General features: G+C 40.5%; 1 protein-coding gene across 20 annotated transcripts in view; it reads left to right on the top strand.

The window, feature by feature from the left end:
- Ncam1 (neural cell adhesion molecule 1) overlaps positions 1-14,118 on the top strand; it is a 291,455-nt gene that overhangs the window by 233,189 nt on the left and 44,148 nt on the right. For 14 of the 20 annotated variants that reach the window (XM_040730274.1, XM_040730278.1, XM_040730273.1 and 11 more), the window contains exons 8-9: positions 7,060-7,202; positions 12,836-12,865. In XM_040730274.1, coding sequence (XP_040586208.1) covers positions 7,060-7,202; positions 12,836-12,865 — 173 coding nt within the window. The remainder of the gene's footprint in view (positions 1-7,059; positions 7,203-12,835; positions 12,866-14,118) is intronic. The other 6 variants (XM_040730283.1, XM_040730289.1, XM_040730288.1 and 3 more) reach the window with 1 other exon arrangement.

The raw sequence follows: 14,118 nt of genomic DNA, 5'->3' as shown, positions 1-14,118 counted from the left end.
CGAGTTCCAGGACAGCCTCCAAAACAATACAGAGAAACCCTGTCTCGAAAAAACAAACAAACAAACAAACAAACAAAAAAAAAACAAAAGCACAGGTAAACCACTGCACTGCAGCTCATACTGGTGAGCACGAGGCCAGAGAGGTGCCTGTCTCTGGTGCCTGTCCCTCTTAGGCAGACAAAATATGCACATAGGAGCCAATGCTAGGACCTGCTTATGCATATGCAGTCTGATGGGGAGAATTGTCTAAGCACGCTGTCGAAAATCACGGATGAATTTTTTCTGTCAATGACAACTGGGTCTACAACTAGATCATGGAAAGGAACACTAAACTTCATGAAAAACATGTGTGTGTGCATGTGTTGCATATATATATGTGTGTGTGTGTGTGTGTGTGCACCTGCATGTATATGTCCATGAGAATGGAAACCAAAGGTCAACCTTGGGTTTCATTCCTCAGGTACTGTCCACCTTGTTGGGGATACAGGGTTCTCATTAAGCTGCTGCTTGCTAATTTGGCTAGGCTCTGGGGATCCATCTGTCTTCAACTCCACAGATGCTGGGATTACAAATATAGCTGACGTGCCCAGGTTTTTTGTTTGTTTGTTTTACGTAGATCAGAGGATCAGACTAAGATCCTCCCGTTAGCAAAGCAAATACCTAATCCACCCCTCCCCCATCATTCTGCTTTCTAGATTATAGAGGAGGGCAGGCACATTTGTTAATTTATCCCTTCATTTAAGAAATATTGAGCACCTTGCAGCTAGATGGGGTGGCTAGAGAGATAAGTAGAATTGGACTCCGAGAAGCACAAAGACAGAGATAAACATATAAGCATACAGAAGAGAATAGATAGTGTCAATCAACGCTATCCATTTGAGTGCTTACTGTGGATACAGCCATTGCCAGGTTTAAAATAAAACATCATGGAGTCTCTTCTCATCAGTAGATTCACAGACACGTGTAGCTGTCCAGTGCTGACATTTTAAATGGCAGCCCCTTATAATGACTCCATAGCAACGGTGTGATGGTGTTTTATAGGAAAAGACTTCCTATCCTCTCTAGCACAGGTGAGTCATCAAAGTGATACGCTGCTTCCTTTTGAATGGTGGGACAAGCGCTTTGGGCATTACTTGGAAAACACATGCTGTGTTGTGTGGGGGCTGCTGCGGGCAGGGACTCTGCCTGGTTGGTTGACTTACAATATGCCTCCAGCACCTAGGACAGTTGGCAGGAGCAGTTGAATAATTGGAGGAATGGCCATTAGTTCACGTGACTAAAGCATGACCCATGTATTAGGGAGGTGATCGTGGGATAAAGTTGTCCTCTCTCGTCCATGGGGAACCTTTAAAAGCTCTGCTGCCATAAAGTAATACTAGTAACAGCAATACACAGCACAGAAGGAGCATTTATTCCACACAATGTCACACAGCCACAAATTAGCCTTTGCACTCCTCGTCACAGCCCCCTGAGGTAGACTCAGTTATTGCCCTGTTTTACAAATGAGCTCTGTTTTATAGAGAGCTCAGGTGCTGCTCATAAGGAACCACAATTCAAAGCAAAACAATGCCTTCTGGGTCCCTACCCAGAGAAAACAGTGATGGCTGCATCGCCATGCAATGGGGTCAGCACCCGTGCTAAATCTGAACTCGTAGAAAATGCACAGGAATATGTGCTGTCCCTCGGCCACAATACTGCTCAAAGGTTCTCTGCATGCTTTCCACTTGCAAGTCCTCTTTACCTGAGGCATTTTTAAAGAGCCTTATTTTAGAATTATGGTTTTGGAATACATATACTTTTCCACTTATTAAAAACCTAAAGCATGTTTGCATACCAATGAGGTGGGCATGCTTGTTTATTTAATAAAGAATTAAATCTTGGCTGAATATTTTATATTACCAAATATAGAATGTCTTCAATGTTCTTCAGTGTTGCTTGATGTTTTTGTTTATAATCATCAAGGCTGAGAACACCACTTTGCATAAATACACAGTACAAAATGGCAGACATTTGTTTAAGACCATTTCAAAAATTGTTGGAAATTCTATCTCCAATCCCAAGCCAAAACTCATTGAATAATTTTTCTGTGAAATTCAATTCAGCAACTCAAACAGCAATGTTTAAAATCAAGCATTCTAACACAATACTATCCAAAGATACACTAATTTAATACTTACATGCAGAGGAATGATGGTAGGAAAATATTTGAAGTCATTGTTTTCCATAATTAAGCCGTTATGTTTCTGTAAGAGCAGAAAACTTTCATGTGTAGTAAAAACACTACAATTCATAATGTACAATGGTCTTGAATGTGAGCCTGAGGCTTTGTTACAGCCAGTGTTTGTTGGCATTGTATGGTGGGATGGCATATACATGCTGAGTGTTCAAAACCAAGGCTGCAGTGAAGTCACACAATACAACATGGGCAAATTCTGCCAGGAGCAACTTAGATTCACTGTGCATTTGATTTCGAATTAATTTCTGGTCTTTTTATGTCCAGAAACATTTTACTATTGCCAAACTTTTTTGTAACTTCTGCTTTGCGATCATGGAACTTCATAGGGTCATAACACAGCATTTAAGAAGCTGTTCTGTGGACCATATTCAGCTCTTTCATGCATGTCTGAGAACAGCTCTTGTTCCTCTTCCAGGCCCCTTTGGTGGCAATGATTGACTTTCAGGAAGAACAGGCAGCAAATTAGGAGTCATGTAGGGTCACAGGAGAATGAACACAATGGATAAGACCAGGGGAAGTGGGAAGGAAAGGAGAAATTAGGATGGAGAATAGGCAGAACAAGATTTGTTTCCCCAGTCTTTGTCCAGAATGAACACAATAACTCCTACACCCCTGTGTATCTGCATCTGCACACACACACCACAGTTTCTTTCCCAAGACTGATGATGGGTGTTCTCTAGACAGCACAGTGGGGCAAGCAGAGGAGAGTGGTTTGGCTCTTAGAGAGGTAAGCAAGGAAATCATGAACCTGCAACAAGTGTATCAAACCCAGAATCAGCATCCTCTGCAATGCTGCAAGGAGAGCTCATTCAGCTTTCTTGAACTCCTCTCTCTCTTTTCTGCCTTCTAATCCTTTTTTCCCTTCTCCTTCTCTTGGTTTCCCCAATTGGTTGAGGCAACTAGTATGAAATCAAAGAGCCTGATGAAATACAGCCCGATAGTTAGGGTATCTTTCTTTGTGCACTATCCTTTCCCTTCTAGATTACTGTCATGGGAGATCCCTGAGGTACATTGGGAAGTTCTGCTCTGCAATAATGGTGTTGAAGGGCAAAGAGACCTACATCTTGGGTAGCAAAGAAAAGATCAAACCTCTGATAGCTTCAGAGAGAGTAGCAGTCAGTATGTAAAGAACACGACAAAAACAGAAACTGTTATTGTCATAACTGAATGACACCCCATGATAGAGACCTGCTCTGGCATGTGTTGCCCTGGTTATCAGCTAAGGGCTCCTTTCCTTAAGTAACTGCATTCTATGTTGGCTGTGAAGTTCTATCACCGTCCTCTGTGAGTCCTTCTGAAAAATATGTTTGCCTCTGCAGGTAATTATGCCTGTGATAATGATCTTGATGTCACCTGATGCGATGAGCTGAGGCAAGTTCGGTGATAGCAGAAGTCTTAGTTACCTGAGTCCTGTGACTAAAGCAAATCAGCCACTGAGGGCTGGAGGAGAAAGTCTCAGGGTCTCCTTGGACTAGGCTCCTAGAAACCGTTGGCACTGGAGTGGACACGGTTGTTGCTGAGTGGCAAACTGCAGAGCAGTGGACTGATACTCACAGGATAGAGAGGAGGGTGATGGTTTGAATGAGAAATGCCCCCATGGACTCAGGCATGTGGACACTTGGTCCCAGTTGTTGGCACTATTTGGGGGACTGGGAAGGGGGTAGGACTTGAGCATGTATAGCCTTACCTTGCCTCCACTTGTCTCTGCTTGGTTTAAAAAATGTGAGCTTTCAACTTTTTCCTCCTGATACTCTGCCTAATGCTTCTGCCAGGAGTTCACCCTGAGGGACTCCATCCCTCTGGAACTATAAGCCAAAACAAACTCTTTCTTCTATAAATTGTCTTGGCCCTGGTGTTTTATCACAGCCACAGAGAAGTAGCTCATACAAGGAGAGCGGCAACCATTGGAGGCACTGGGTCTCAGAGAGACAGAGAGGCAACAAAAGAATGATGTAAACTCCAAGAGCTCAAGCAGGACCATGAGAAGATGAAACGTGGAGAGGTCCCTCTTGGTGCTAGCATACAGAGGGAGAGAATCTTTTACAAGCAGGAGATATTCTGTGTATGTCCCTTTTGCCCAATAGTGTTTTCTATCTCATGTAATTGCTTAGAACATCCTTATTATGTTTATTTTCTGTTGCTTAGATAGAATCCTCAGACCAAAAAAAAAAAAAAAAAAAAAAAAAGCAACTTAGAAGAGAAAGGGCCTTATTTTGGCTTACAGTTCCAAAATGGATATGGTCCATTGTGATTGGGAAGATGTGACATTAGGAGCACAAGGCCATCCTAGAAATCAGGAAGCAATGAGATCACACTTCATACACACACACACACACACACACACACACACACACACACACGGAACAGGAAGTGGGTCAGGTTATGAAATCTCTGGCTCCAGTGATGTACTTCCTCCAGCAAAGCTCTACCTCCTACAACTGCCATAACTTTCACAAAGAGCACCACCAACAAGGGCCATGTGTTCAAACCTGTGAGCCCCTGGGGGCATTTTCTAAACCTCAACACCTGAATGTCTCTGCCTTCCTCAAGCACTGACAATAGTACTGCTTTCAGGGAACAGGATGGAATCATCCCTTCCAAAACTCTGTAGCCTATGCAGAATTAGTGTTCGGTAATATTGTGTTGCTGGCACATGTTTTTATACCTTATTCCTAGTACTTTGGAAAGCAAAGGCAAGTGGATCTCTGTGAGTCTGAGGCCACACTGGTCTCATACCAAATTATAAGCTATCCAGAATTGTATAGTGAGTCCCTGTAAAAACAAAATGAGAAAAACAGAACAAACAAACAAACAAATAACCCAACTGTGCTCAATAAGAGTGCAGAAGAATGTGGCTTCTCTTTTTCTAAGCACTTGTAGAATGTAATCTTTGTATCCATCTAGGAGATAGGGACACATAAACCAAATGTTAATAGATGTTACCTGACTCTTCCTCTGTTACTTTTTCTCTGACAAAGACAAAGTGCTGAGGACCAGGAGAAGGTCAAAAACACTGTTTAAGTCTCAGGCTCTTAAGTTTCAGTTCCCAGAAATTCGGCCATTGGTATAACCAGCTAACTCCAGCCCCCGAGTCACTGTTTAGAGAATCTGTGTATGGGGTTTTCTTTTTCTCTTTTGTTTGTTTTGTTTTGTTTTTAAAAGACAGACTCTCTGATTAGTCCTGGAAGTCCTAGCACTCTCTATACGACCAGACTGGCTTCGAAATCACAGGGATACACCTGCCTCTGCCTCCCCAGTGCTGGGATTATCTGTTGTTCTCTGACATCTGTTGTCCCTTTCCTTTTCATTTGGTCACTTTGGTAGCCTAGAAATTCAAGTCCTATTTCATCTTAATTTTGCTTTGCCTCACTTTACCCTCTAAAAGTTAGGATTTGATAGTAGTGAACCCTCATTGCATATGATGTAAGTTGTGACCTCCTGCAAGACATCTTTATTAAGGTAAGACATAAAGCTCATGGATTCCATCATCTCAACATCATTTGCCCATACAGGATTAACGTTTGTCCATGTGCCAGCCACAAGAAAATAATTTGTTAAGTGTCCTGTGGGTGATGTTAAGAAGCCGTATGAACTATCCAGGTGATTTTTGTCTGGAAGAAGGCCATTTGTCACTGATTTCAGTTTATTGAAGTATCATGGAAGACTTCAATATAGATCTTTTCAGACCAAATTTTCTTAGCTGACTTGCAGTTACTATGGATTTGGGTAGAAAAGAAATGTAGAGATTTCAAAAGCTACCTGCCATTCTGGCTTTATGTCTTTTTTTTTTTAACCCCGCTTTTGTTTCTAGTGGTGAAATAAGTTGTTTGTGCAGCCTTTTCTCTTCTATGGAAGGTTCAGCAATTTCTGAGTATAATTGTTTTAAATTAGGAAAATTCAATTTTCTCTAATGTTTTCACATTTAACTCAGCTTTGGAAGGTGTGTGTTCTTTACATTACTTCTAACATTTGGAAAAGAAATTCAGTTCAGTCTGTCTCCTCTCTGTCCTCAGCCTACCTTGAAGCACATAAACAAAGCTTCCATCTCAAGATTTCTCTGCTCTAGAATTCCCCCTAGACTAATCCTCTTGGGGGTTCGGTGACCACTCCATGCTCCAACAAAACTCCACCCATGAGCTTCTCTGGCTTATGGGTAAAATCTCACCTGCTGAACCTTGTCCTCTTGTCCCATGAAACCCCCCTCCCTCATCTTCCTCCCCCTCTCCATTCCTACCTCCCCCTTCATCTCCTTTTGCTCCTTTTATTTCCTTCAAGAATTTTTCTGAGCTTAGAATGATTCCATTCCACCCAAGTTTGCACCTGCTGAAAACCTTAGGGCCCAGCCCCAAAGCCATCTCCATGTGAAGGCTTGAGTCAATGTAGCACTATTCTACAGGAAGCCTCAAACGCCTTATTGTCTGTATATTCCAGAGACTGTTTCTCTGACTGTCATTTCAATGTTGGCAGAACCTCTAGCAGCTCAGTTCTGTGTCTGCTACTATACCTAGAATTGAGCCTTATATTTAGTAAATAAGAACCCTTTTTAAAAGAGTACATGTTAAATTATGATATTTGGATACAATATTAAGAGTTCATTTCTTAAAAATGACTTATAATTTAACAGTTACTTGTCTAATTTTACTTATAATAGTTTAATAGTATATACTTATTGTAAACTTAATTTTTATAGCATTGAGATGTTTTCATAATAAAAGGTATGAAATACGAAAAAATAAATAAATAAAAGAGTACATGTTATCACTTGAACCCCAAAGACTCAAGTAACCAGATAAACTCATCGAAATGTTTTTTGTTCTTTTCAGCAAAGCCCAAAATCACCTATGTAGAGAATCAGACAGCCATGGAACTAGAGGAACAAGTCACTCTTACCTGTGAAGCCTCAGGAGACCCCATCCCCTCCATCACCTGGAGAACTTCCACCCGAAACATCAGCAGTGAAGAAAAGGTACAATGTCGCCCAAGAGTTTCAGGGCTATGGGATGCAGACTTGAAACAACTCGAGTCTACCCAGGCCCAGTTCTCTTTGGCACGTGGCAAGATGGGATGTGGTTACCCGTAGCCACAGTAAAGTCCTGCAACCTCCCTCCTCCAGCCTGCCTGGTTGTGGTCTACTCTACATCCTCTCACAGTGGGATGGGCACTGTTCCCTGTGTCGATTGCCAGGGGCATGTTGGTAGTGGGCGTGGTCAAGCTAGATGTTTTGGGGAGGAAGCAATAGTGAATTTCTGGCCCAGGCTTGTGGAGCGGTGAGGGCCCAGGACAAGCAAGATTCTGGGGCATCAGATGATGTTTTCATTAGCTCAGACACACCCAGCAAACAAAAATGATTAGGATGAGTTTATTAATTCTCTTCCTTGCGTCTCATATACTCATGCTGTGTGCACTCTGTGCACAAAAGCTTGGTTGCCTTTGTGTCTGCCTGTATTCTTGGTCACATTTGGATTCCATTTTGTTCTAAAGGCAAAAATAATTAGCAGTTTCTAGATGATGGAACTTATACCTGGATTCTGTAATGTACTCACCAAAGTTTAAGAATGTGGTAGTAACTCCCTGGCAAGTTAAAATGATTGAGAACATTTAGCTATAAGGTGCATGGATCTATAGGCCATTGGAAAACTATCCTTATTACTTGCACTATATGAATAGTGGAGTGACAACCCCACATCATGCAGCCCTTTGCTGCATAATGGGTCAAAAAAAAAGATAAAGAAGAAGAAGAAAGGGCTAAGTTGCAAAGCAGTGTAGATATCATTAGGACAAGCAATGCAGTAGAACACATGGCCCTAAATGGCCCTAAATTCAATCTGAAGCAATATATAAAGGGGGAAAAATAATGATTTTATGGCACCTCTCCAGTATTATTTTGCATCTTCTGTAATAATAGACTTTTAGTTGGCCAAAGCTTGGTTGCCTATGCAGGAGTAATAGCCATAACTGTAAAGAGTGTGTATAATGGATTGTCTATTGACCAGAATGTCAAAAATGATAGATATGCACTCTTCTGCCATGCTCAAAAAAAAATCTCTAGAAACACACTGAAATAAAGCCAAAGGGAGAATACTAAGCACCAGGGCTAAAAGTAGAATTTGCATTTGAGGAACTGATCTCTACCTCAGAGACAGAAAACAAATTAAAATCTAAAGGAACAGAAAGCTCTATTCCAAATAGCCCATTCCTCTCTTTGCAAGCTTTATACCCAGAGTTGAATCCAACTTAACAGAAACTCAACTGAGGAACTGCTAAATATTTTTGAAACTTACATATGCTGTTTGATCTGCAAAAACCAGCTAAATTAAGAAGTGAGGTGTATACTTCAATAATTTCTTTATTAATACTGGAATTAAATTCCCAGCTAAGATTTAAGCTTCCTTTGTGTGTTACATGGACCCAATGTATATTTCAGGGCTTAATTCACCCAGCCACTGCTTGACCAGTCGTTCTATATTAGATTTCAAAGTAGAATTGTCCAAGTGACCCAGTATATATCTCTGACCTACAGTGAAGGACAAAACATCTATTTCAGATGAATGACATTTTTAAGTTCTGTGTCTTTTATAGAAATGGCTCAACAGTTAAACTAGACAAGAAGGATTATTAAGATTTGTGCCTACTTGGGATTTGTCTTTAATAGGCTGGCACTTCTGCCTTGTACCTATGATTTCATTTTTACAAAATGAAAATAAATAGCTAGGAACTAATATGCACTCATACTACCTAAATATTGAGACTGAAGACATCATGAAAAAACCATCTCAAGCCCAGCTGGGACTGACTTTTTTAACAACTCAGTTTTCTCTATTGATCATCTGTCTTGATCTGAGATAACTATTTAAACCCAACACAGATTAGATCACAGTTCCTTTTATTGTAGACTAGTTTCAGGTTTGCTTGAAGTGACATTAATGAACCACGAGTCAGTCAATGTTAGAACAAGTCTACCAGAAAGGTTCATCATGCTACTACATCGATGTATTTGCTTAAATAAAATCTTAGGTAAGAAAATTTTGCCATTTCTACTAATTAAATATTGGCATCAAAGAATCTTGATGCTAATCTGAAATTGTAGAAGGCTAGTAATCATGAAACATGATCTGTCTGTGAGCAGCTTGAATCCTAGTTCAATCATTTTTACTAAGGCAATTGCCTCTTTCATTCTTTCCTACCTAAAGTTGCATTATATATAATTATGTATTGAGATCACCAGCACCATTGAATTATAGGAGTGAAGAAAATCATTTATAAAATCAGGATGCTCAGCTGAGTATATCACAAAGGTATCCGTTTATCTAATTATTGAAATAAATGACACCCCCAGCGTTAAGTACCATAGAGCCACAGGATAAGAGATGGTTTTGGAAGACCCTTTTTGAACTGTGTGGTTCCACCTGGATCACTTTCTAGCATCCTTTCCAGGTCACTCAGCTACCATCTGACTTGTGATGGTTACAGTATCACAAAGGGCTTTTTTTTTCTTTTCCCCTTCAACTACTCAGAACCCTCTACCTCTGCCACTCAGAATCCGAGTCACTGAAATAGAAGCTGCAACTCTTCTCCCTTTAACAGCCACACAGAATTTCCCAGTTTGTCATATGTCATGATTTGTGTATCCTTCACCCAGATAGTTGTCCCATAACTTGATAGCTTCAGATTACTAGCACTCAATAAAATCTTACTGTCCCCCAGTAACCTGAATAGATCTCAGTGGGTTTGTCATCTTGATCTAGACATATCATGTAGTCAAAGTAGCATTAGCCCTTGAATCATGTCATATCATGGTCACCTAGAATATTTAAGTCTATAATTTAAGTCTTACAATCTGGAAGTTGGAGTATTTCTGCTCAGTCCCCTTATGCTATATCTGCATGTTAAAAGTAATAAGATAAGACAGTCAGTGGGGGCCACAGCACTAAGCATAGTGTTCAAGTGCAGGTAATTCAGCAGCTTTCCTGGTGCAGCTCTCACCTAACATTTGTCTTAGCATGGTTTCCAGACTTATGTGAGTCCTTATTCAAAATATCTAAGTCACTGATGCAAATATTGACTGGGACCAGGTCCCAGTTCGGAGACCTCAGATTCCTTCTAAGTCAATGGCTCCAAAAGTAATGGACTTGATGTCACAGTGCAACAGTGGTCTTCTGTAATTCCAGTAGCTTTTGTTGGAGGTTCGGGTTCCTTTAGCAAGGACTATAAATGGATTAAAGCAGCTTTGTCTTCCACATCATTGATTGACTATAGCACTGCCCTTCTCATTAGAAGAGAGAGGCAAGGGTTTCACCTATAGACCTGGAGTGACTTGCTAATAGAATATCAGAATTGTTCTTTCTTATAATGGAAAGAAGGAATGAATTCAAAATGAGTATAGACATGGCATACTCTTGATTGTGTCTCTGGACTAAGTCTCATCTTTGTTGGAGAAAGTCTCATCAATCCATTAAGCCTCAGCAAGTGGAGCTAGTTTAGGTTAGCTACTATTAATAGCTAAGTGCGATTGTTTGGATGATTGACATCAGTGAGGTAAATCAGATATCCATATGTTGATCTGTTCCTTAGCAATCATTATTATCCCGAGAAAAAGTGAATAACATTGTGGGTTGGTTTTCACACGTGTGCGAAGGTGTTTGTGATACTTTAGAAGATTATGCATCTGTGCCATGTAATTCCTCATCCTATACAGACTCCTCATAAATATCGTCAGGTGTTTGAGTGTTGCTAAATTCCAGGCACCATTTACATATTGAGCGAGACCCAAGATTATGATCTGTGTACCTGACCTCTGGCATAAAAAAAACGACATCCATCATTTGCTATTTGAATGTTTCTGTGCCTTGAGATGACGCTGAAGAGGGGTGTGTGAGGAGCTGAGATCAGAACAGAGTGCAGATAAGAGAGATCTTTTGAAATTCTGAATTCTTTCAAAGCCCAACCTTTCTTCTCACTAGGGAGAGTCCCTGATTGGTACAAGCTCAGGGCCCACTTTTAAACATCAGGAAATGTTTTGCATAGAGTGATCAGAGACTGATCTAAGATTGGGTGAATGTATTTAGGGAATGCTTAATATAAGTATAGAAGTGCTTTGCTTTAACTTACATACATATAAACTACTATATATATACATATATATATTATATAAAATAACAAAATAAGTATTGAAACAAACAAAAACTAACAACATTTGGAGCAGATTAATCATAGCCTAATTTGTTTCCTAAGTACATAGATTTGAATATCAGATCGCCTTTAAAAGGCCAAACCTTTACCAAAATGTTGGAGCCAAGACAGAAATTTACTACATCTCACCAGGCACAGAGGGAAGAATCAGGCTATTAGGAACTTATGTCCCTAGCAACAGCTTATTTTAAAAACCATAGAACACTAGTGGTTTTGTATTGAGACACTGAAGATTCCAGTTTGGAAATAAATAACCATGTATGATATAGCTCCATTAAAAAGTAAAAGTCTTGATGACACAGCCCTGGCATGTGACAAACAAGCTTTCTAGAATTGTAGAATTGTCAACTATAGCTGACATGTTGGCCCACTGTGACTTTGGTCTATGCATGTTCTTTGTTCTCACTTCCTCCTTCATCCCAACATCATGTAATGTAACCCAACATTTCCATCCTTGTGTCCCACAAAAGCACCTTGCGTTTAATGAACTTACCGTTTGCTAACTCATTCGCATTCCCTGTTTCTAGCATCTCTGTGTCCTTTGCCATCTGAACATCAAGTACAGTCATTCAGGAAGGCCATCCAATGAAAGGGCCAATACAACTTTGATGTCGTTGACTCAGAGTTTGAAAATAGAGAAGTCAAGCAGAACAGATTTTATGTGCTGGGTACATTAACAAATCTAGCCTTGAGCCGGAAGTTCTCCAAATCCTCAAGTGTGTGACTTCTCTCACTTTCTCACAAGTGGTGAGTTGGATGGAGAGGGTTCATGCTTCCATCCAAATGCCATGTGGGACCTTTCTAACTTTAAGTAACAAAGCCCCACTGCACCACCCAGGATTTAGTATCCTCAAAGCTTCCTGACCTATAGTCTCAAAGACTTCATACTCACACACTCACTGTGTCTCTCTGCTCCTTGCTTTGTTCCTTTGTTTTAAAAAAATAGCTTTTAATTAAATGCATGCTGAGTTGTAAAAATGCATGAGCTTTAATTGGCTTTAGTACATGTGGGATAATCTGTCTGAAACATACAGAGGGAAAAAATCTGCCCTCTCAGTAACCCTAGATTGTTTGATAAGAACAGATAGTGCCTTCAACTATTATGAAGACTGTTTAAGATGCTTTGCATAGGAGAAGTTGAATATGTGTGCTTGTATCCACATATACATCTATCTACAGAGTTTAATTCACCTTGGATTTGGACATCTTAATGTACAGAAGGTGGAGGGGGAGCTGAACATCAGCTAACTTCTGAACTAAATTTGGGGGATGGTCACATCAATGAAAGTGGGCCTTGAGATTTTCTGAGTTAAGAAAAGCTGCATGTGCACGGAAGCAGTATGAGTTCTCTAAAGCAACATGTGACATTTTACTGCCTTCTTGTTGTGTTTTATATCTTGTTCTCTCCAGGCTTCGTGGACTCGACCAGAGAAGCAAGAGGTATAGCTTACCTGACCGCTAGCCAGTCTCTAGCTCTGAAAGCATTTCGGTTTAACTCACCGTCACAGTCAATAACCAGACTTGCTAACCTAATGAGCACTTTAGTTAAAGATTAGGCCCATAGCAGTAGACATCACCTAGCAATAGTGTCATTTTTTAGGATGAGCAAGCAAGCTGTGTTGGGAGTGGAGGACAAATCCTTATTATTTCCTAAAACAGGATCATATTCTCTTGCTGGTGCTGGTAAAACCATACTCAGGTAATTGTATTGATAGAAATAAATTGCCCCAATTCCCAAGCCAGGCATTTTGAAATAATAAAAATAAAAAAAATAACTCTCCTCTGTTGGCTGTGGCTCTAGACCATAAAGTCACAGAGTGAGTGATCTAAAACCCACTCAGCCCATCCCTTTCCAGCTCAACGCATCTTGTTGCTCACTTACTTGATAATGACTGGGCTTGGTAAAGTATCACCTTGCATTTCCTGTCAAAAGCAATGCCAACGACATCTTTCACTGGTTTCTCCAAATAGTTCAACTTATCTGTTATTTTTATGGAGCATTAAATTCGTAAGATTGGAGTGATTTGGCACAAATGGGTTTATGTTTTATAAAGTCAGTGGCATTTAGCCTTTGGAATTTCCTTGCCTGTTTGTTTCAGTTTAGGTGACATGGGACTGGGGGTTGAAAACTGAAGCTAAGCATTAACCTTTGTATTTCATTGCTGTACGTGAAGACCCTTTATATAATCACACTTACCATTTTTAACCAGGTTTGTGTGCCTATAAGTGACCAATTGGAACATTAAAAACCAGTTGCCCTGGGACTAGGGAGATAGAGCTCAGTCAGGAAAGTGAGCACAAGGACCTCTTATTGATTGTCAGCACTTATATTAGAAGCTAAGCATGGTGTTTTGTGCTTGTAACCTCAGCACTGGGGAGGAACACACAAGTGGATCAATGAACTCATTGTCCAGCTGGTCTAACCTGATCAGTGAGCCCTACATCCCAGTGAGAGGCTCTTTCTTGAAAAACAAGGGGGATGGTTCCTGAAGAATGACACTTGGGTTTGACTTCTAGCTTCCACATAGGCATACGTATGTGCATGAGCACACAGATGCACAAACACACATACCACACACACGCACAGAGAGAGAGAGAGAGAGAGAGAGAGAGAGAGAGAGAGAGAGAGAGAGAGAGAGAGAAACAGAGAGCACCCAACGGTCTTTAGATGAGATTCAAAAATATAATTTGTG

Source organism: Mesocricetus auratus, unplaced genomic scaffold, assembly GCF_017639785.1.
Source record: "Mesocricetus auratus isolate SY011 unplaced genomic scaffold, BCM_Maur_2.0 Super-Scaffold_100022, whole genome shotgun sequence".
In the NCBI taxonomy this organism is placed as follows: domain Eukaryota; kingdom Metazoa; phylum Chordata; class Mammalia; order Rodentia; family Cricetidae; genus Mesocricetus; species Mesocricetus auratus.
This window is presented reverse-complemented; position numbering and strand designations above follow the sequence as displayed.